At 43.7% G+C, this 21,790-nt stretch overlaps 1 protein-coding gene across 1 annotated transcript in view; it reads left to right on the top strand.

Moving 5' to 3' along the window:
* Window positions 1-21,790, top strand: part of LOC135506014 (anthrax toxin receptor 2-like) — a 142,286-nt gene that overhangs the window by 8,482 nt on the left and 112,014 nt on the right. The window contains exons 2-5 of the mRNA XM_064925388.1: window positions 4,944-5,015; window positions 9,998-10,069; window positions 10,251-10,332; window positions 13,986-14,013. Coding sequence (XP_064781460.1) covers window positions 4,944-5,015; window positions 9,998-10,069; window positions 10,251-10,332; window positions 13,986-14,013 — 254 coding nt within the window. The remainder of the gene's footprint in view (window positions 1-4,943; window positions 5,016-9,997; window positions 10,070-10,250; window positions 10,333-13,985; window positions 14,014-21,790) is intronic.

The following is a 21,790-nucleotide window of genomic DNA, read 5'->3' on the forward strand; positions in this document are numbered from 1 at the left end:
GTTAGACCAGGGTTGAGACCAGGGAGGTAGACCAGGGGTTTACACCAGGGAAGTAGACCAGGGAAGTAGACCAGGGAGGTAGACCAGGGGTTTACACCAGGGAAGTAGACCAGGGAAGTAGACCAGGGAGGTAGTCCAGGGGTTTACACCAGGGAAGTAGACCAGGGAATTAGACCAGGGGTTTAGACCAGGGGAGTAGACCAGGTGTTTAGACCAGGGAAGTAGACCAGAGAAGTAGACCAGGGAAGTAGACCAGGTGTTTAGACCAGGGAAGTAGACCAGGGAAGTAGACCAGGGAAGTAGACCAGGGGTTTAGACCATTGAAGTAGACCAGAGAAGTAGACCAGGGAAGTAGACCAGGGGTTTAGACCAGGGGTTTAGACCAGGGAAGTAGACCAGGGAAGTAGACCAGGGAAGTAGACCAGGGAAGTAGACCAGGGAGGTAGACCAGGGGTTTACACCAGGGAAGTAGACCAGGGAAGTAGACCAGGGGTTTAGACCAGGGAAGTAGACCAGGGGTTTAGACCAGGGAAGTAGACCAGGGAAGTAGACCAGGGAAGTAGACCAGGGAAGTAGACCAGAGGTTGAGACCAGGGAAGTAGACCAGAGGTTTAGACCAGGGAGGTAGACCAGGGAGGTAGTCCAGGGGTTTACACCAGGGAAGTAGACCAGGGAAGTAGACCAGGGGTTTAGACCAGGGGAGTAGACCAGGTGTTTAGACCAGGGAAGTAGACCAGAGAAGTAGACCAGGGAAGTAGACCAGGTGTTTAGACCAGGGAAGTAGACCAGGGAAGTAGACCAGGGAATTAGACCAGGGGTTTAGACCATTGAAGTAGACCAGAGAAGTAGACTAGGGAAGTAGACCAGGGAAGTAGACCAGGGGTTTAGACCAGGGAAGTAGACCAGGGAAGTAGACCAGGGAAGTAGACCAGGGAAGTAGACCAGGGAGGTAGACCAGGGGTTTACACAAGGGAAGTAGACCAGGGAAGTAGACCAGGGGTTTAGACCAGGGAAGTAGACCAGGGGTTTAGACCAGGGGTTTAGACCAGGGAAGTAGACCAGGGAAGTAGACCAGGGAAGTAGACCAGGGAAGTAGACCAGAGGTTGAGACCAGGGAAGTAGACCAGAGGTTTAGACCAGGGAGGTAGACCAGGGAGGTAGACCAGGGGTTTACACCAGGGAAGTAGACCAGGGAAGTAGACCAGGGGTTTAGACCAGGGAAGTAGACCAGAGGTTGAGACCAGGGAAGTAGACCAGATGTTTAGACCAGGGGGGTAGACCAGGGAAGTAGACAAGTTGAAGTAGACTATGGGTTTAGACCAGGGAGATAGACCAGGGAAGTAGACCAGGGAGGTAGACCAGGGGTTTAGACAAGGGAAGTAGACCAGGGAAGTAGACCAGGGGTTTAGACCAGGGGAGTAGACCAGGGAAGTAGACCAGGGGTTTAGACCAGGGAAGTAGACCAGGTGTTTAGACCAGGGAAGTAGACCAGGGAAGTAGACCAGGGAAGTAGACCAGGGAGTTAGACCAGGGAGGTAGACCAGGGAAGTAGACCAGGGAGGTAGACCAGGGAGGTAGACCAGAGGTTTAGACCAGGGAAGTATACCAGGAAAGTAGACCAGGGGTTGAGACCAGGGAAGTAGACCAGGTAGGTAGACTAGGGAAGTAGACCAGGGAGGTAGACCAGGGAAGTAGACCAGGGAAGTAGACCAGGGAAGTAGACCAGGGAGGTAGACCAGGGAGGTTGACCTGGGAAGTAGACCAGGGAAGTAGACCAGTGGTGTAGACCAGGGAAGTAGACCAGGGAGGTAGACCAGGGAGGTAGACCAGGGAGGTAGACCAGGGAGGTAGACCAGTGGTGTAGACCAGGAAGTTAGACCAGGGTGGGGAGGTAGACCAGGGAAGTGACCAGGGAGTTAGACCAGGGAGGTGTGACCAGGGAGGTAGACCAGGGAAGTAGACCAGGGAAGTAGACCAGGGAGGTAGACCAGGGTGTAGACCAGGGAGACCAGACCAGGGAAGTAGACCAGGGAATCTCAACTGTAGACCAGGGAAGTAGACCAGGGATGTAGACCAGGGAAGTAGACCAGGGAAGTAGACCAGGGAGGTAGACCAGGCAGGTAGACCAGGGAGGTAGACCAGTGGTGTAGACCAGGGAGGTAGACCAGGGAAGTAGACCAGGGAAGTAGACCAGGGAGGTAGACCAGTGGTGTAGACCAGGGAGGTAGACCAGGGAAGTAGACCAGGGAATCTCAACTGTAGACCAGGGAAGTAGACCAGGGATGTAGACCAGGGAAGTAGACCAGGGTAGTAGACCAGGGAGTAGACCAGGGAGGTAGACCAGGGAAGTAGACCAGGGAAGTAGACCAGGGAGGTAGACCAGGTAAGTAGACCAGGGAATCTCAACTGTAGACCAGGGAAGTAGACCAGGGAAGTAGACCGGGGAGGTAGATCAGGGAGGTAGACCAATGGTGTAGACCAGGGTTGAGACCAGGGAGGTAGACCAGGGAAGTAGACCAGGGAAGTAGACCAGGGAGGTAGACCAGGGAGGTAGACCAGGGAAGTAGACCAGGAAGTAGACCAGGGAGGTAGACCAGGGAAGTAGACCAGGGAGGTAGACCAGGGATGTAGACCAGGGAAGTAGACCAGGGAAGTAGACCAGGGAGGTAGACCAGGGAAGTTGACTAGGGTTGAGACCAGGGAGGTAGACCAGGGAAGTAGACTCGGGATTGAGACCAGGGAGGTAGACCAGGGAAGTAGACCAGGGAGGTAGACCAGGGAAGTAGACCAGGGAATCTCAACTGTAGACCAGGGAAGTAGACCAGAGAATTAGACTAGGGGTTGAGTCCAGGGAGGTAGACCATGGAAGTAGACCAGGGAAGTAGACCAGGGAGGTTGACCAGGGAGGTAGACCAGGGAAGTAGACCAGGGAAGTAGACCAGGGAAGTAGACCAGGGAGGTAGACCAGGGAAGTAGACCAGGGGGTAGACCAGGGAGGTAGACCAGGGAAGTAGACCAGGGAGGTAGACCAGGGAGGTAGACCAGGGAAGTAGACCAGGAAGTTGACTAGGGGTTGAGACCAGGGAGGTAGACCAGGGAAGTAGACCAGGGGTTGAGACCAGGGAGTTGACCAGGGAAGTATACCAGCGAGGTAGACCAGGGAAGTAGACTAGGGGTTGAGACCAGGGAGGTAGACCAGGGAAGTAGACCAGGGAGGTAGACCAGGGAGAAAGACCAGGGAAGTAGACCAGGGAATCTCAACTGTAGACCAGGGAAGTAGACCAGAGAATTAGACTAGGGGTTGAGTCCAGGGAGGTAGACCATGGAAGTAGACCAGGGAAGTAGACCAGGGAGGTAGACCAGGGAGGTAGACCAGGGAAGTAGACCAGGGAGGTAGACCAGGGAAGTAGACCAGGGAAGTAGACCAGGGAGGTAGACCAGGGAGGTGGACCATGGAGGTAGACCATGGAGGTAGACCAGGGAAGCAGACCAGGGAGGTAGACCAGGGAGGTAGACCAGGGAGGTAGACCAGGGAAGTAGACCAGGGAAGTAGACCAGGGAATCTCAACTGTAGACACTCACAATGTCAGTGGTTTTGGCACAACAACGCTTTTATAAGATTAATAATGATACCAATGTCTTTAATGTCTCTGCTCTTCTCATCATGACCACCATAATGAATACTTTATCCATTTATAGACACATCCAGCTCAGCTCTTATCAAGTTCATACATCCAGCTATCGTAGGGGGTTATCAAGTTCATACATCCTTTTCTTTTTTGGGTTATCAAGTCCTTACATCCAGCTATCGTAGGGGGTTATCAAGTTCACACATCCTGCTATCGTAGAGGGTTTTCAAGTTCACACATCCAGCTCTTGTAGGGGTTTATCAAGTTCACACATCCAGCTCTTGTAGGGGGTTATCAAGTTCACACATCCAGCTCTTATAGGGGGTTCACACATTCAGCTCTTGTAGGGGGTTATCAAGTTCACACATCCTGCTCTGGTAGGGGGTTATCAAGTTCACACATCCTGCTCTGGTATGGGGTTATCAAGTTCACACATCCAGCTCTTGTAGGGGGTTATCAAGTTCACACATCCAGCTCTTGTTGGGGGTTATCAAGTTCACACATCCAGCTATCGTAGAGGGTTATCAAGTTCATACATCCAGCTATCGTAGAGGGTTATCAAGTTCATACATCCAGCTATCGTAGAGGGTTATCAAGGTCATACATCCAGCTCTTGTACGGGGTTATGAAGTTCACACATCCAGCTATCGTAGGGGGTTATCAAGTTCACACATCCAGCTCTTGTAGGGGGTTATCAAGTTCACACATCCAGCTCTTTTAGGGGGTTAGCAAGTTCATACATCCGGCTCTTTTAGGGGGTTATCAAGTTCACACATCCAGCTCTTGTAGGGGGTTATCAAGTTCACACATCCAGCTCTTTTAGGGGGTTAGCAAGTTCATACATCCGGCTCTTTTAGGGGGTTATCAAGTTCACACATCCAGCTCTTGTAGGTGGTTATCAAGTTCACACATCCATCTCTTGCATGGGTGTGATCCAAGATCAAACATTATCCTAAGGAATTGTTTTGACTCAAGTTGAATTTAGTTTCAAAGACAATGTGGTTCTCTTTCGTCTATCTGAAAGCATTGGTCTGAACACATTCTGCTGACTCGTGCTATGCTCAATCAGCAACACACTGCAGAGGTTTACCACATGTTGTGTGTATTACAGTGTGTTATCAGTGCAGTCACTACCACTATCTATAACAGCAAGCCTAGTCAGCATGTCTAACTGTAGCACAAAGAAGGTGTGCTGTTAAAAAAATAAACTAAAGAGGTTCAAGGCATTCTTCATGATATTAAAATGTTTTTATTGTTGTGGCACGTTCAACGGAACAGAATTCTACAAGTCAACTGTTTTTTTCTCTGTTGCAGGTCGGGAAGTGTTTCTAACGACTGGGGTGAGATTTATGCCTTTGTGAAGAATCTGACAGATCGATTTGTGAGGTAAGCATTTTGTATTCTTTACATATGACTTCTGGTCTGTCAAATGGATAAGGACTGAGTGTAATGGAGAAAAGTGTTGGGTAATTCAAGGACCAAGGGTGGACTGGATATGTTTGTTAAAATGGAATCTTGGAGATTTCAACAAATCAACAAATGCCACTTTTATCAATGCCAGCTTTATGTCACATCTGAGTTTCTATCTATCTTCTACTTGTTTTTAAATGTTCTTCTGATCAACTTCTGTCTAGCTAAAACCACTTATTCAATGTTTTCCCAGTCCATTAACCAATATAACCCTACAAAACGTACCAACAAGCATAGTTTAAACGTACTTATGTCCATCCTGGGTTAAAATAGAGGATCAAAATAATCAGGAAACAAGTTAATAAAATAAAATTGCAGGCAGAGTTTTTTTTTTTATAGCAACGTTGGTTGACTCAACGCTATGTGCTTGTCCAGACGGTATCGACCCAGCCAAACTGAAATGAAGAAATGGTTTGTTGAAGAACATAGCAAGCAGGACCGGTGGGAGTGGGAGGCAGTGAGGATCAGGCTTCTGGGCTGTGAGAATGGTCATTTGTAACCGGGGTGGTTCAGATCCACACATAGATATCTATCTCCCCTTCCTATCACAGAGGGGGCCGGAAGACCTGGGTTCAAGTACTATTTGATATCTTTGTTCTAGCCTTCCAAGAGGGCCAGATGGACGAGGTTTAAAAGTATTGGGACTATTCTATTGGTCCGTTATGCCAGGCAGGCAAGCTCAATCAAGTGCAGATAAAGTTTTAGAAATTTATTTCGAATAGTATTTGAACCCAGGTGGTCTGCGCGAAATGGGTGTGTACAGTAAGGCCAACGGGACACAGAGGGACGAGGACAATCTCCTACACAATGCTCCTTTACCAGGAACACTTCTGTTCTGCCATGTGGAGCGTGAAAGCTGGACAGATTTCTCTCTTCTGGTTTCTCTCCAGATTTTGGATATCTCCCTGGCACCTCAAGCAAGCTCTTGATTTATTCAGTGTGTTGTTTGAAAGAGAAAACTGTGAGGTGAAAAAAAAGGATTTAATTGCAATTTTAATTTCAGTCTAGCCTGAGATGTTAGGCTAAACATATTTAGATATATGATCCGTTAGGTATGTATGGGGAATAGATGTGATTTCTAGCCAGTCCATCACATGTCTAAAGTTGCACATAATACTAATCTTTTGACTCACACAATTTCTCATTAATAACTAAATCCAAGTCTCAATCTCCACAAACAAATGATTCAGTCAGCCTCTAAAAAGGCTTCTTCACAAAGGACGTGATCCATACATCTGCTGTGTTTTCTTGCCAGACTTGTCCGTGTGGCTAAAAGATGCTATGTGGGTCTGACTGTGGGAAAGGACTAGCTGAGACTAGTTGAGACTAGCTGAGAATATCTGAGACTAGCTGAGACTATCTGAGGATAGCTGAGACTATCTGAGGATAGCTGAGACTATCTGAGACTAGCTGAGACTAGCTGAGACAAGTTGAGACTAGCTGAGACTAGTTAAGACTAGTTGAGACTAGCTGAGACTAGCTGAGGATAGCTGAGACTAGCTGAGACTAGCTGAGCCTAGCTGAGCCTATCTGAGGATACCTGAGACTATATGAGGATAGCTGAGACTAGCTGAGACTAGCTGAGACAGGTTGAGACTAGCTGAGACTAGCTGAGACTAGTTGAGACTAGCTGAGACTAGTTAAGACTAGTTGAGACTAGCTGAGACTAGCTGAGACTAGTTGAGACTAGTTGAGACTAGCTGAGACTAGGTAAGACTAGTTGAGACTAGCAAGACTTGCTGAGACGAGCTGAGACAATCTGAAACTAGTTGAGACTAGTTGAGACTAGCTGAGACTAGCTGATATTAGTTGAGACTAGCTGAGACTACCTGAGACTAGCTGAAACTAGCTGAGACTAGCTGAGACTAGCTGAGACTAGCTGAAACTAGCTGAGACTAGCTGAGACTAGCTGAGACTTGCTGAGACTAGCTGAAACTAGCTGAGACGAGCCATGTGTCATGTGGGTGGGAGAAAGCAGCACCTCTCCTTATGCTCTGAAGAACTCACATCTCTGAGGACTTTTTTTCTTTTTCAGAGTTTGTAAAGGTCTTTTTTTTAGCTAAATATTTATATCCATGCACAGCTGTGTTTGCACCTTTGCTGAAAAACGAATAAGTATCAGTCAAGGCTAAAGTAACGGACAGGTGGAACGGTCACATTTAGATTGTGTGGGTTTGGTCTGGAAGCAAGCGCATGACTGTCCATTTCCCATTCACACCCTCATACATTGACAGGCATAAAAATATATTGCACAACATCCTGTATGTGTGTGTGTGGGGGGGGGGGGTGAGTCATGACAATCTGTTTCCTGTATGTTAACCACTTCCTGGTACTAGAATCAGGTGATACAGACTAGTGTATCGGTATCTTGTATACCATGTAACATTTCATTTCATCACACTGCATATCTAAAATAATGTCTTCACACTTAACAACCTATTCAATAACTACAGTGCCTTGCGAAAGTATTCGGCCCCCTTGAACTTTGCAACCTTTTGCCACATTTCAGGCTTCAAACATAAAGATATAAAACTGTATTTTTTTGTGAAGAATCAACAACAAGTGGGACACAATCATGAAGTGGAACGACATTTATTGGATATTTCAAACTTTTTTAACAAATCAAAAACTGAAAAATTGGGCGTGCAAAATTATTCAGCCCCTTTACTTTCAGTGCAGCAAACTCTCTCCAGAAGTTCAGTGAGGATCTCTGAATGATCCAATGTTGACCTAAATGACTAATGATGATAAATACAATCCACCTGTGTGTAATCAAGTCTCCGTATAAATGCACCTGCACTGTGATAGTCTCAGAGGTCCGTTAAAAGCGCAGAGAGCATCATGAAGAACAAGGAACACACCAGGCAGGTCCGAGATACTGTTGTGAAGAAGTTTAAAGCCGGATTTGGATACAAAAAGATTTCCCAAGCTTTAAACATCCCAAGGAGCACTGTGCAAGCGATAATATTGAAATGGAAATAGTATCAGACCACTGCAAATCTACAAAGACCTGGCCGTCCCTCTAAACTTTCAGCTCATACAAGGAGAAGACTGATCAGAGATGCAGCCAAGAGGCCCATGATCACACTGGATGAATTGCAGAGATCTACAGCTGAGGTGGGAGACTCTGTCCATAGGACAACATTCAGTCGTATATTGCACAAATCTGCCCTTTATGGAAGAGTGGCAAGAAGAAAGCCATTTCTTAAAGATATCCATAAAAAGTGTCGTTTAAAGTTTGCCACAAGCCACCTGGGAGACACACCAAACATGTGGAAGAAGGTGCTCTGGTCAGATGAAACCAAAATTGAACTTTGTGGCAACAATGCAAAACGTTATGTTTGGCGTAAAAGCAACACAGCTCATCACCCTGAACACACCATCCACACTGTCAAACATGGTGGTGGCAGCATCATGGTTTGGGCCTGCTTTTCTTCAGCAGGGACAGGGAAGATGGTTAAAATTGATGGGAAGATGGATGGAGCCAAATACAGGACCATTCTGGAAGAAAACCTGATGGAGTCTGCAAAAGACCGAGACTGGGATGGAGATTTGTCTTCCAACAAGACAATGATCCAATACATAAAACAAAATCTACAATGGAATGGTTCAAAAATAAACATATACAGGTGTTAGAATGGCCAAGTCAAAGTCCAGACCTGAATCCAATCGAGAATCTGTGGAAAGAACTGAAAACTGCTGTTCACAAATGCTCTCCATCCAACCTCACTGAGCTCGAGCTGTTTTGCAAGGAGGAATGGGAAAAAATTTCAGTCTCTCGATGTGCAAAACTGATAGAGACATACCCCAAGCGACTTACAGCTGTAATCGCAGCAAAAGGTGGCGCTACAAAGAATTAACTTAAGGGGGCTGAATATTTTTGCACGCCCAATTTTTCAGTTTTTGATTTGTTAAAAAAGTTTGAAATATCCAATAAATGTCGTTCCACTTCATGATTGTGTCCCAGTTGTTGTTGATTCTTCACAAAAAAATACAGTTTTATTATCTTTATGTTTGAAGCCTGAAATGTGGCAAAAGGTCACAAAGTTCAAGGGGCCCGAATACTTTCGCAAGGCACTGTATCTATCTCACGCTGGTTTTATGATGTCAATGACACCATAATGATCACACCTTCACAGATTGCTGAGTGTTCCATCACTGTGAATTCTCCAAGGAAAAGGGATGTCTAGAATAGGATACAATAATGCTAATGATAATACTGTATATTGACCTGATATATATTCTACTGTAATATTAACCTGATATATATTCTACTGTATATTAACCTAATATATATTCTACTGTAATATTAACCTGATATATATATTCTACTGTAATATTAACCTGATATATATTCTACTGTATATTAACATGATATATATTCTACTGTATATTAACATGATATATATTCTACTGTAATATTAACCTGATATATATTCTACTGTATATTAACCTGATATATATTCTACTGTAATATTAAACTGATATATATTATACTGTAATATTAACCTGATATATATTCTACTGTATATTAACCTGATATATATTCTACTGTATATTAACCTGATATATTATACTGTAATATTAACCTGATATATATTCTACTGTATATTAACATGATATATATTCTACTGTAATATTAACCTGATATATATTCTACTGTATATTAACCTGATATATATTCTACTGTAATATTAACCTGATATATATTATGCTGTAATATTAACCTGATATATATTCTACTGTATATTAACCTGATATATTATACTGTAATATTAACCTGATATATATTCTACTGTAATATTAACCTGATATATATTATACTGTAATATTAACCTTATATATTCTACTGTATAATATTAACCTGATATATATTCTTCTGTGTTGTTTAATTTCAGCCCCAGCATGAGGGTCTCCTTTATAGTGTTCTCGTCTTCAGCCAAAGTGATGTTACCTCTCACTGGAGACAGGTGTGGTATCTCTCCTATTGAGAATGACATAACATATTATAAGCCTTGTAATAACACATTATAAGCGTTCATATTACATGCTTATAACAGTCCTAACTATGGACATTTTTATTTATATCCACTGGCAAAAACACAGTATCAGAAAATGTTGGATGGTGAGTTGATGTCCTTCCGTTTGAAGGTATGAAATTCAGGAAGGCCTGGAGAGACTGAGAGAGGTGAAGCCTGCAGGGGAGACCTACATGCACGAAGGGATTAAAGAGGTGCAGTATGGGTAACACCTACATTGGATAGTCCCCAATACATACTTTACAGATGTTCAACTATCCATGAACCCTAAACCTAACCCTAAACCTAACCCTAAACCTAACTCTAAACCTAAACCTAAACCTAACTCTAAACCTAACCCTAAACCTAACCCTAAACCTAACCCTAAACCTAACCCTAAACCTAACCCTAACCCTAAACCTAACCCTAAACCTTACTCTAAACCTAACCCTAAACCTAACCCTAAACCTTACTCTAAACCTAACCCTAAACATAACCCTAAACCTTACCCTAAACCTAACCCTAAACCTAACCCTAAACCTAACCCTAAACCTAACCCTAAACCTAACCCTAAACCTAAACCTAACCCTAAACCTAACCCTAAACCTTAAACCTAACCCTAAACCTTAAACCTAACCCTAAACCTAACCCTAAACCTTAAACCTAACCCTAAACCTAACCCTAAACCTAACCCTAACCCTAAACCTAACCCTAAACCTTACTCTAAACCTAACCCTAAACCTAAACCTAACCCTAAACCTTACTCTAAACCTAACCCTAAACCTAACCCTAAACCTTACCCTAAACCTAACCCTAAACCTAACCCTAAACCTAACCCTAAACCTAACCCTAAACCTTACTCTAAACCTAACCCTAAACCTAACCCTAAACCTAACCCTAAACCTTACTCTAAACCTAACCCTAAACCTTACTCTAAACCTAACCCTAAACCTAACCCTAAACCTTACTCTAAACCTAACCATAAACCTAACCCTAAACCTAACCCTAAAACTAACCCTAAACCTAACCCTAAACCTAACCCTAAACCTAAACCTTACTCTAAACCTAACCCTAAACCTAACCCTAAACCTAACCCTAAACCTAACCCTAAACCTTACTCTAAACCTAACCCTAAACCTAACCCTAAACCTTACTCTAAACCTAACCCTAAACCTTACCCTAAACTTTACCCTAATCCTAATCCTAAACCAAATCCCAAACCTAACCATAATCCTTACCCTAAACCTTACCCGAAACCTAATCCCAAACCTTATCCTAAACCAAATCCCAAACCTTACCCTAAACCTAATCCTATTCCTAATCCTAAACCGAATCATAAACATTAACGTAAACCTAGTCGAAACCACTAGCCAGTGGTCACCTCACTAGAGAAGACTTCAGTACTGAGCATAATATCCCCCACGTTCTAATCATTACAGTAAAATACTGTGCTAGCCTTGTCAGTCTGCCATTTGACCCTATCTGTGCTAGCCTAATAGCTAGGCGTTTGACCCTATCTGTGCTAGCCTAATAGCTAGGCGTTTGAACCTGTCTGTGCTAGCCTAATAGCTAGGCGTTTGACCCCGTCTGTGCTAGCCCAATAGCTAGACGTTTGACCCCATCTGTGCTAGCCTAATAGCTAGGCGTTTGACCCTATCTGTGCTAGCCTAATAGCTAGGCGTTTGACCCTATCTGTGCTAGCCTAATAGCTAGGCGTTTGACCCTATCTGTGCTAGCCTAATAGCTAGGCGTTTGACCCTATCTGTGCTAGCCTAATAGCTAGGCGTTTGACCCTATTTGTGCTAGCCTAATAGCTAGGCGTTTGACCCTATCTGTGCTAGCCTAATAGCTAGGCGTTTGACCCTATCTGTGCTAGCCTAATAGCTAGGCGTTTGACCCTATCTGTGCTAGCCTAATAGCTAGGCGTTTGACCCTATCTTGACTAAAACCTGATAGCTAGCGTTTGACCCTATCTGTGCTAGCCTAAACTAACGAATTTGACCCTATTATGACTAGCCTAATAACGGTTCGTTTGACCCTATTCTGTGCTAGCCATATCAGCTAGGCGTTTGACCCTATCTTTTTGTCTAGCCTAATAGCTAGGCGTTTGACCCTTCCATCTGTGCTAGCCTAATAGCTGAAGCAAAATTGACCCTAATTGGAGTTGTAATAGCTCCGGACTTTGACCCTATCTGTGCTAGCCTAATAGCTAGGCGTTTTACCCTATCTGTGCTAGCCTGATAGCTAGGCGTTTGACCCTATCTGTGCTAGCCTAATGGCTAGGCGTTTGACCCTATCTGTGCTAGCCTAATAGCTAGGCTCTGTTTGACCTATCTGTGCTAGCCTAATAGCTAACGTTTGACCCTATCTGTGCTAGCCTCCAGCATCAGCTAGGCGTTTGACCCTATCTGTGCTAGCCTAATAGCTGAAATGGTTTGACCCTTCTGTGCTAGCCTGATAGCTAGGCGTTTGACCCTATCTGTGCTAGCCTAATAGCTAGACGTCTTACCCTATCTGTAGCTAAAACCTAATAGCTAGAATTTTGACCCTATCTGTGTCTAGCCATGAATGTTCAATGCAGAGAGTTACTTGTGACCCTAAAGTTGTTCTGTTTTTTTGTGCTATCCTAATAGCAGGCCAATCTGTGCAAGCTACTACGGTGTTTGACCCTATCTGTCAAGCTAGCCTAATAGCTAGGCGTTTGACCCTATCTGTGTTTCCTAATAGCTGGCGTTTGACCCTATCTGTGCATTGCCTAATTCAGCTAAGCGTTTGACCCTATCTGTGCTAGCCTGATAGCTAGGCGTTTGACCCTATCTGTGCTAGCCTAATAGCTTTTGTTTGTTTGACCCTATTTGTGCTAGCCTAATAGCTAGATCGTTTGACCCTATTTGTGCTTCCCTAATAGCTAGGCGTTTGACCCATCTGTTCTAGCCTAATAGTTCTAGGCGTCCCTATTGTGCTAAATAAGAATTTGTTCTTATCTGTGCTAGCCTAATAGCTAAAAAAAACAAGGAAATACCCATCTGTGTACATGGAAAGAGCCTGGATTGAGAGTATGTAGCATGGAAAGAGAGTAGGTTTGACCCTATCTGTGCTAGCCTAATAGGTAGGCGTTTGACCCTATCTGTGCTAGCGTAATAGCTAGGCATTTGACCCTATCTGTGCTAGAAAATAGCTGGAAAGAGAGTAGGTTTGACCCTATCTGTGCTAGCCTAATAGCTAGGCATTTGACCCTATCTGTGCTAGCCTAATAGCTAGGCGTTTGACCCTATCTGTGTTAGCCTGAATAGCTAGAGCATTTGACCCTATCTGTGCTAGCCTGATAGCTAGGGATTGAGTGTTGACATGGAAACACGGTTTAAATAGGGATGTAATGGAAAAGCCTATGTACATGCTGGAAGTATTCATGGAAAGGAACTAGGTAGATGGAAAGAGAGTATGTTGATGAAAAGAGAGTATGTTGATGAAAAGAGTTCATTTAGATGACTGTATTCTCCTTCTGTAAAGACATATCAGATGGAAAGTTGAGAGCACTGCCATTTAAATTTTTGTCAACTCAGCCAGGAAGTAAACATGGAAAAAAGTCACTCCAATTCCAATTTTCCTAATGGGAAAGCATGAAGAAAAATTGTAATTGGAGTTGTAATTTCTGCTTGTTGACTTCCTGTCATTTCCGTTGTGTTTAACCACTTCCTGTCATTTATGGACAGACTTCCTGTCATTTCCAGTTTACTTCCTGAGTTGACTGAACAGTAGGTCTAATGGAACTGACACCAACCCTTTACTCTATAGTGTTATTTACTAATAAAGCCTATCTCTGTGTTTATTCCTCCATTCCCACCTCCTGTGTTTGTATTCGAAAAAGGCAAACCTTCAAATCAAAGAAAGTTCAGGTCTACTACACCCATTTCCCATTTTATTTTTTGCAAAGAGAGTAGTGTGTAGTTCAAAGTCAGCTACACCTCTAAATGGTAAACCATTTGTGTAGTTTCATAGTTAGCTTTGACACCGACATGGTAAAACTGGAGGTCTATGTACATGAACTAACAGTTGAAATGGTGAGCTTTTATCCAAACGTTATTCACGTTTACAAGGTGAAAATGATGGTTTTCTAATAACAGACTAAGCCTAGTCTTAGACTAAAAAAATGTGCTCAATTGAGAATTTCCATGATGTTTTTTTACAAAAATGATTATGTTTAATCTGGGTCCAAGAATTCTGGCATGAATGTTCAATGCAGAGAGTTACTTGTTGGTTTAAAGTTAAAGTTGTTCTGTTTTTTTCTTCTTTCTAATGCAGGCCAACAGTAGTGCAGTTCTACGTCGGGTGTACACCGGTATCATGGTAAAACAGTAGTGGGGTTCAGTAGTTAGCTACATGTAAAACAGTTGCGTAGTTCCAATAGTTAGCTACATGGTAAAACAAGTGATCAAGTGTTTCCATGTTAAAACGGATGTGTAGTTCCATGCACTCAAAGGCATTGTCAATTCAGTAAGACATGTTCATTTATTCACTGTTTTACTGTAAATAAATGTGAAGTAGGCGGTAGTTTTCAAGGCACTTCAGTGCACTGCTTGTGGAAAAAAAAACCTTTTGTTTAGGGGTTGTAGGTATCTTAGTGGTTAGAGTGTTGGACTAGTAACCTGGTAAAACAGGTTGTAGTTCAAATCCTACAGCTGACAAGGTAAAACAGTAGTGTTCCCCTCCAAGGCAGTTAACCACTGTTCCTAGACCAGTTAACCAGTAGTTGTAGGCAGTCAGTTAGCTAATAAAATTTGTTCTTAGTGTGTACATGCCAGTAGTTAAATAAAGCTAACAAGGCATGGTAAAACAGTAGTTGTAGGTATATGTTAGAAAGAGATGGTAAAATAGATGGTTGAGCTCCAGTATGCTACATGGAAAAAAGAGTAGGTAGATTGAAAGAGAGTAGGTTGATGGTAAAAGAGTAGGTTGATGAAAGAGAGTACACCGCTACATGGAAAGAGTAGTGTGTAGATTGAAAGAGAGTAGGTTGATGAAAAGAGAATAGGTTGATGAAAAAGAGTAGGTAGATGGAAAGAGAGTAGGGACATGGAAAACAGAGAGTAGGTAGATGGATTGAGAGTATGTACATGGAAAGAGAGTAGGTAGATGGAAAGAGAGTAGGTAAAACAGTATGGAAAGAGAGTAGCTACACCTAACATGGTAAAACAGTTGTGGTTCCAATAGTTAGCAGACACCTCTACATGGAAAAACAGTGTGTCAGTGCCAATAGTTAGTCAATGGTAAAACAGTAGTGTGTAGTTCCAGTAGTTAGCTACATGAAAACAGTAGTTCTACCAAGCTAGCTACATGGTAAAACACAGTGGTAATTACAGTAAATCTACCTGGTAAAACAGTAGTGTGTAGCTCCAGTAGTTAGCTACATGGTAAAACAGTAGTGTGTAGTTCCAGTAGTTAGCTACACCGCTACATGGTAAAACAGTAGTGTGTAGTTCCAGTAGTTAGCTTCATGGTAAAACAGTAGTGTGTAGTTCCAGTAGTTAGCTACATGGTAAAACAGTAGTGTGTAGTTCCAATAGTTAGCTACATGGTAAAACAGTAGTGTGTAGTTCCAGTAGTTAGCTACATGGTAAAACAGTAGTGTGTAGCTCCAGTAGTTATCTACACCGCTACATGGTAAAACAGTAGTGTGTAGCTCCAGTAGTTAGCTACACCGCTACATGGTAAAACAGTAGTGTGTAGGTCCAGTAGTTAGCTACACCGCTACATGGTAAAACAGTAGTGTGTAGTTCCAGTAGTTAGCTACATGGTAAAACAGTAGTGTGTAGTCCAGTAGTTAGCTACATGGTAAAACAGTAGTGTGTAGGTCCAGTAGTTAGCTACACCGCTACATGGTAAAACAGTAGTGTGTAGTTCCAGTAGTTAGCTACATGGTAAAACAGTAGTGTGTAGTTCCAGTAGTTAGCTACATGGTAAAACAGTAGTGTGTAGGTCCAGTTGTTAGCTACACCGCTACATGGTAAAACAGTAGTGTGTAGCTCCAGTAGTTAGCTACATGGTAAAACAGTAGTGTGTAGTTCCAGTAGTTAGCTACACCGCTACATGGTAAAACAGTAGTGTGTAGTTCCAGTAGTTAGCTACATGGTAAAACAGTAGTGTGTAGCTCCAGTAGTTAGCTACACCGCTACATGGTAAAACAGTAGTGTGTAGTTCCAGTAGTTAGCTACACCGCTACATGGTAAAACAGTAGTGTGTAGTTCCAGTAGTTAGCTACACCGCTTCCACATGGTAAAACAGTAGTGTGTAGTTCCAGTAGTTAGCTTCATGGTAAAACAGTAGTGTGTAGGTCCAGTAGTTAGCTACACCGCTACATGGTAAAACAGTAGTGTGTAGTTCCAGTAGTTAGCTTCATGGTAAAACAGTAGTGTGTAGGTCCAGTAGTTAGCTACATGGTAAAACAGTAGTGTGTAGGTCCAGTTGTTAGCTACACCGCTAGATGCTAAAACAGTAGTGTGTAGCTCCAGTAGTTAGCTACATGGTAAAACAGTAGTGTGTAGTTCCAGTAGTTAGCTACACCGCTACATGGTAAAACAGTAGTGTGTAGTTCCAGTAGTTAGCTACACGGTAAAACAGTAGTGTGTAGCTCCAGTAGTTAGCAACACCGCTACATGGTAAAACAGTAGTGTGTAGTTCCAGTAGTTAGCTACACCGCTACATGGTAAAACAGTAGTGTGTGGTTCCAGTAGTTAGCAACACCGCTACATGGTAAAACAGTAATGTGTAGTTCCAGTAGTTAGCTACACCGCTACATGGTAAAACGTGCATTAACTACTGGAAACACTACCTTAATTATAATTTTGTTCAACTACCACCAAGCTACTGCAACATTTAGTTACATTACTAATTGAACTATAGAGTTTGACCAAAATCGAAAAACACACATTCTCACGCAACCCCTAATCGCTGCAAAGCTCCAAAGTTGCACAATTTTGACCAGCTGAATTACTGTTTGTGTTCCAAAGGAAACACAGAGAGAGAGAGAGAGAGAAACAGCATTCTCCAGTGATTAGTAATCTTGGATGCTGCTGGACCTCGCTGGCATCGTCAGTCCTCACTTTAATTTCTACGATTTGAAATCATCTGTGCAGCTTTCAGCTTTCTGGGACCCACTCTCTCCGCGTATACAGTACACAGTGATTTCATGACAAGTGTTACATGGTGAAAATGGTGAAAGACCCCAGACACCCAAGTCATAGACTGTTCTCTCTGCTACCTCACGACAAGCTGTACCGGAGAGCCAAGTCATAGACTGTTCTCTCTGCTACCGCACGACAAGCTGTACCGGAGAGCCAAGTCATAAACTGTTCTCTCTGCTACCTCACGACAAGCTGTACCGGAGAGCCAAGTCATAGACTGTTCTCTCTGCTACCTCACGACAAGCTGTACCGGAGAGCCAAGTCATAAACTGTTCTCTCTGCTACCTCACGACAAGCTGTACCGGAGAGCCAAGTCATAGACTGTTCTCTCTGCTACCGCACGACAAGCTGTACCGGAGAGCCAAGTCATAGACTGTTCTCTCTGCTACCGCACGACAAGCTGTACTGGAGAGCCAAGTCATAGACTGTTCTCTCTGCTACCTCACGACAAGCTGTACCGGAGAGCCAAGTCATAGACTGTTCTCTCTGCTACCTCACGACAAGCTGTGCCGGAGAGCCAAGTCATAGACTGTTCTCTCTGCTACCTCACGACAAGCTGTACCGGAGAGCCAAGTCATAGACTGTTCTCTCTGCTACCTCACGACAAGCTGTACCGGAGAGCCAAGTCATAAACTGTTCTCTCTGCTACCTCACGACAAGCTGTACCGGAGAGCCAAGTCATAGACTGTTCTCTCTGCTACCTCACGACAAGCTGTACCGGAGAGCCAAGTCATAGACTGTTCTCTCTGCTACCTCACGACAAGCTGTACCGGAGAGCCAAGTCATAGACTGTTCTCTCTGCTACCTCACGACAAGCTGTACCGGAGAGCCAAGTCATAGACTGTTCTCTCTGCTACCTCACGACAAGCTGTACCGGAGAGCCAAGTCATAGACTGTTCTCTCAGCTACCTCACGACAAGCTGTACCGGAGAGCCAAGTCATAGACTGTTCTCTCTGCTACCTCACGACAAGCGGTACCGGAGAGCCAAGTCACAGACTGTTCTCTCTGCTACCTCACGACAAGCTGTACCGGAGAGCCAAGTCATAGACTGTTGTCTCTGCTACCTCACGACAAGCTGTACCAGAGAGCCAAGTCATAGACTGTTCTCTCTGCTACCTCACGACAAGCTGTACCGGAGAGCCAAGTCATAGACTGTATATATGCTATATCACGACAAGCTGTACCGGAGAGCCAAGTCATAGACTGTATATATGTACAGTCTTTACCGCACGACATGTACAAAGACCCAACTAACCTGTACTCTCTGCTACAGTCACTTTACCACCTACATGTACAGATTAGCCAACTAATGTACTACTGTTTATTATCTATGTACAGTCACTTTACCCCCACCTACATGTACACCTAACCTGAGCCAAGTCATTGACTCGTTCAGATACCCCCTGTATAGAGCCTCCCACTGACTCTGTACCGTAACACCCAAGTCATAGACTCCACATTGACTCTGTACCTCACCCTGTATATAGCCTCCACATTGACTCTGTACCGGAGACCCTGTCATAGACTCTACATTGACTCTGTACCTAACACCCTGACAAGCTCCACACGGACACCCTGTATATAGCTCTGCCAAGTCACCCTGTATATAGCCTCTCTCTGACTCTGTACCGTAACACCCTGTATGGAGCCTCCACATTGACTCTGTACCGTAACACCCTGTATATAGCCTCCACACTGACTCTGTACCATAACACCCTGTATATAGCCTCCACATTGACTCTGTACCATAACACCCTGTATATAGCCTCCACATTGACTCTGTACCGTAACACCCTGTATATAGCCTCCACATTGACTCTGTACCTGTACACCTGTATATAGCCTCCACATTGACTCTGTACCGTAACACCCTGTATATAGCCTCCACATTGACTCTGTACCGTAACACCCTGTATATAGCCTCCACATTGACTCTGTACCGTAACACCCTGTATATGGCCTTCACATTGACTCTGTACCGTAACACCCTGTATATAGCCTCCACATTGACTCTGTACTGTAACACCCTGTATATAGCCTCCACACTGACTCTGTACCAGTACCCCTGTATATAGCCTCCACATTGACGCTGTAGCGATGCCCCTGTATATAGCCTCCACATTGACTCTGTACTGTAACACGCCCCTGTACAGAGCCAAGTCATAGACTGGTACCCCTGTTTATCCACATTGACCTGTACGACATAGCTCTTGTACCGGTGCCCCATGTATATGGCCTCCACATTGACTCTGTACCGTAAAGTATATAGCCTCCACACTGACTCTGTACCATAACACCCTGTATATAGCCTCCACACTGACTCTGTACCGTAACACCCTGTATATGGCCTCCACATTGACTCTGTACTGTAACACCCTGTATATAGCCTCCACATTGACTCTGTACCGTAACACCCTGTATATAGCCTCCACATTGACTCTGTACCGTAACACCCTGTATATAGCCTCCACACTGACTCTGTACCTTAACACCCTGTATATGGCCTCCACATTGACTCTGTACCGAAACTCCCTGTATAGAGCCTCCACATTGACTCTGTACTGTAACACCCTGTATATAGCCTCCACACTGACTCTGTACCAGTACCCCCTGTATATAGCCTCCACATTGACTCTGTACCGATGCCCCCTGTATATAGCCTCCACATTGACTCTGTACTGTAACACCCTGTATATAGCCTCCACATTGACTCTGTACTGGTACCCCCTGTTTATAGCCTCACACAAGCTCTGTACCGGTGAGCCATGTCATATGGCCTCCACATTGACTCTGTACCGTAAAGTATATAGCCTCCACACTGACTCTGTACCATAACACCCTGTATATAGCCTCCACACTGACTCTGTACCGTAACACCCTGTATATGGCCTCCACATTGACTCTGTACTGTAACACCTGTATATAGCCTCCACATTGACTCTGTACCTGTAACACCCTGTATATAGCCTCCACATTGACTCTGTACTGGTACCCCCTGTATATAGCCTCCACATTGACTCTGTACTGGTACCCCCTGTATATAGCCTCCACATTGACTCTGTACCGGTGCCCCATGTATATGGCCTTCACATTGACTCTGTACCGATGCCCCCTGTATTTAGCCTCCACATTGACTCTGTACCATAACACCCTGTATATAGCCTCCACACTGACTCTGTACCGTAACACCCTGTATATAGCCTCCACACTGACTCTTTACCGTAACACCCTGTATATAGCCTCCACATTGACTCTGTACTGGTACCCTGTATATAGCCTCCACATTGACTCTGTACTGGTACCCCTGTTATGTAATTTTACTTAGTACCGGTGCCCCATGTTTATGGCCTTAGTTTATTTAGTCAATATTTTAGCCTCCAATCTACTCTGTCCCAAACACCCTTTGATTAGACCTCCACACTGAAATGCTGAATACCGTAACACCCTGTATATAGACCTCCACACTGAAATGCTGAATACCGTAATAGGTGTATAGACCTTCATTTCTGTTATGTAATTTTACAGTGTATTTTTATTTTTAGTTTATTTAGTCAATATTTTCTTAAATCTATTTCAAATCCAATTTGATTAGACCTCACAGTGAAATGCTGAATACAACAGGTGTAGTAGACCTTACAGTGAAATGCTGAATACAACAGGTGTAGTAGACCTTACATTGAAATGCTGAATACAACAGGTGTCGTAGACCTCACAGTGAAATGCTGAATACAACAGGTGTAGTAGACCTCACAGTGAAATGCTGAATACAACAGGTGTAGTAGACCTCACAGTGAAATGCTGAATACAACAGGTGTCATAGACCTTACAGTGAAATGCTGAATACAACAGGTGTAGTAGACCTTACAGTGAAATGCTGAATACAACAGGTGTAGTAGACCTTACAGTGAAATGCTGAATACAACGGGTGTAGTTGACCTCACAGTGAAATGCTGAATACAACAGGTGTAGTAGACCTCACAGTGAAATGCTGAATACAACAGGTGTAGTAGACCTCACAGTGAAATGCTGAATACAACAGGTGTAGTAGACCTCACAGTGAAATGCTGAATACAACAGGTGTAGTAGACCTTACAGTGAAATGCTGAATACAACAGGTGTAGTAGCCCTCACAGTGAAATGCTGAATACAACAGGTGTAGTAGACCTTACTGTGAAATGCTGAATACAACAGGTGTAGTAGACCTTACAGTGAAATGATTACTAGTAGGAATGCTCTTAACCACCAATGCAGTTCAAGAAATAGAGTTAAGAAAATATTTTATATAATATATTCTTTTTGCGGTGATGTCTGAGAAGGGTCCAAGTGCCAAATATTTTCAGTTAATATGAACATTTTTACCCGTTGTGTAGGATGGAGTTGCATAGTTTGTCCTCTGTTGATTTATTGGTATAGTAGGAGATGGTCTGTACGACAGTGGGCTCACATAGAAGTTCTTTCTATATGATAATGTCAGATGTACGACAGTGGGCT

The sequence above is a fragment of the Oncorhynchus masou genome, chromosome 1 (genome assembly GCF_036934945.1).
Source record: "Oncorhynchus masou masou isolate Uvic2021 chromosome 1, UVic_Omas_1.1, whole genome shotgun sequence".
In the NCBI taxonomy this organism is placed as follows: Eukaryota; Metazoa; Chordata; class Actinopteri; order Salmoniformes; family Salmonidae; genus Oncorhynchus; species Oncorhynchus masou.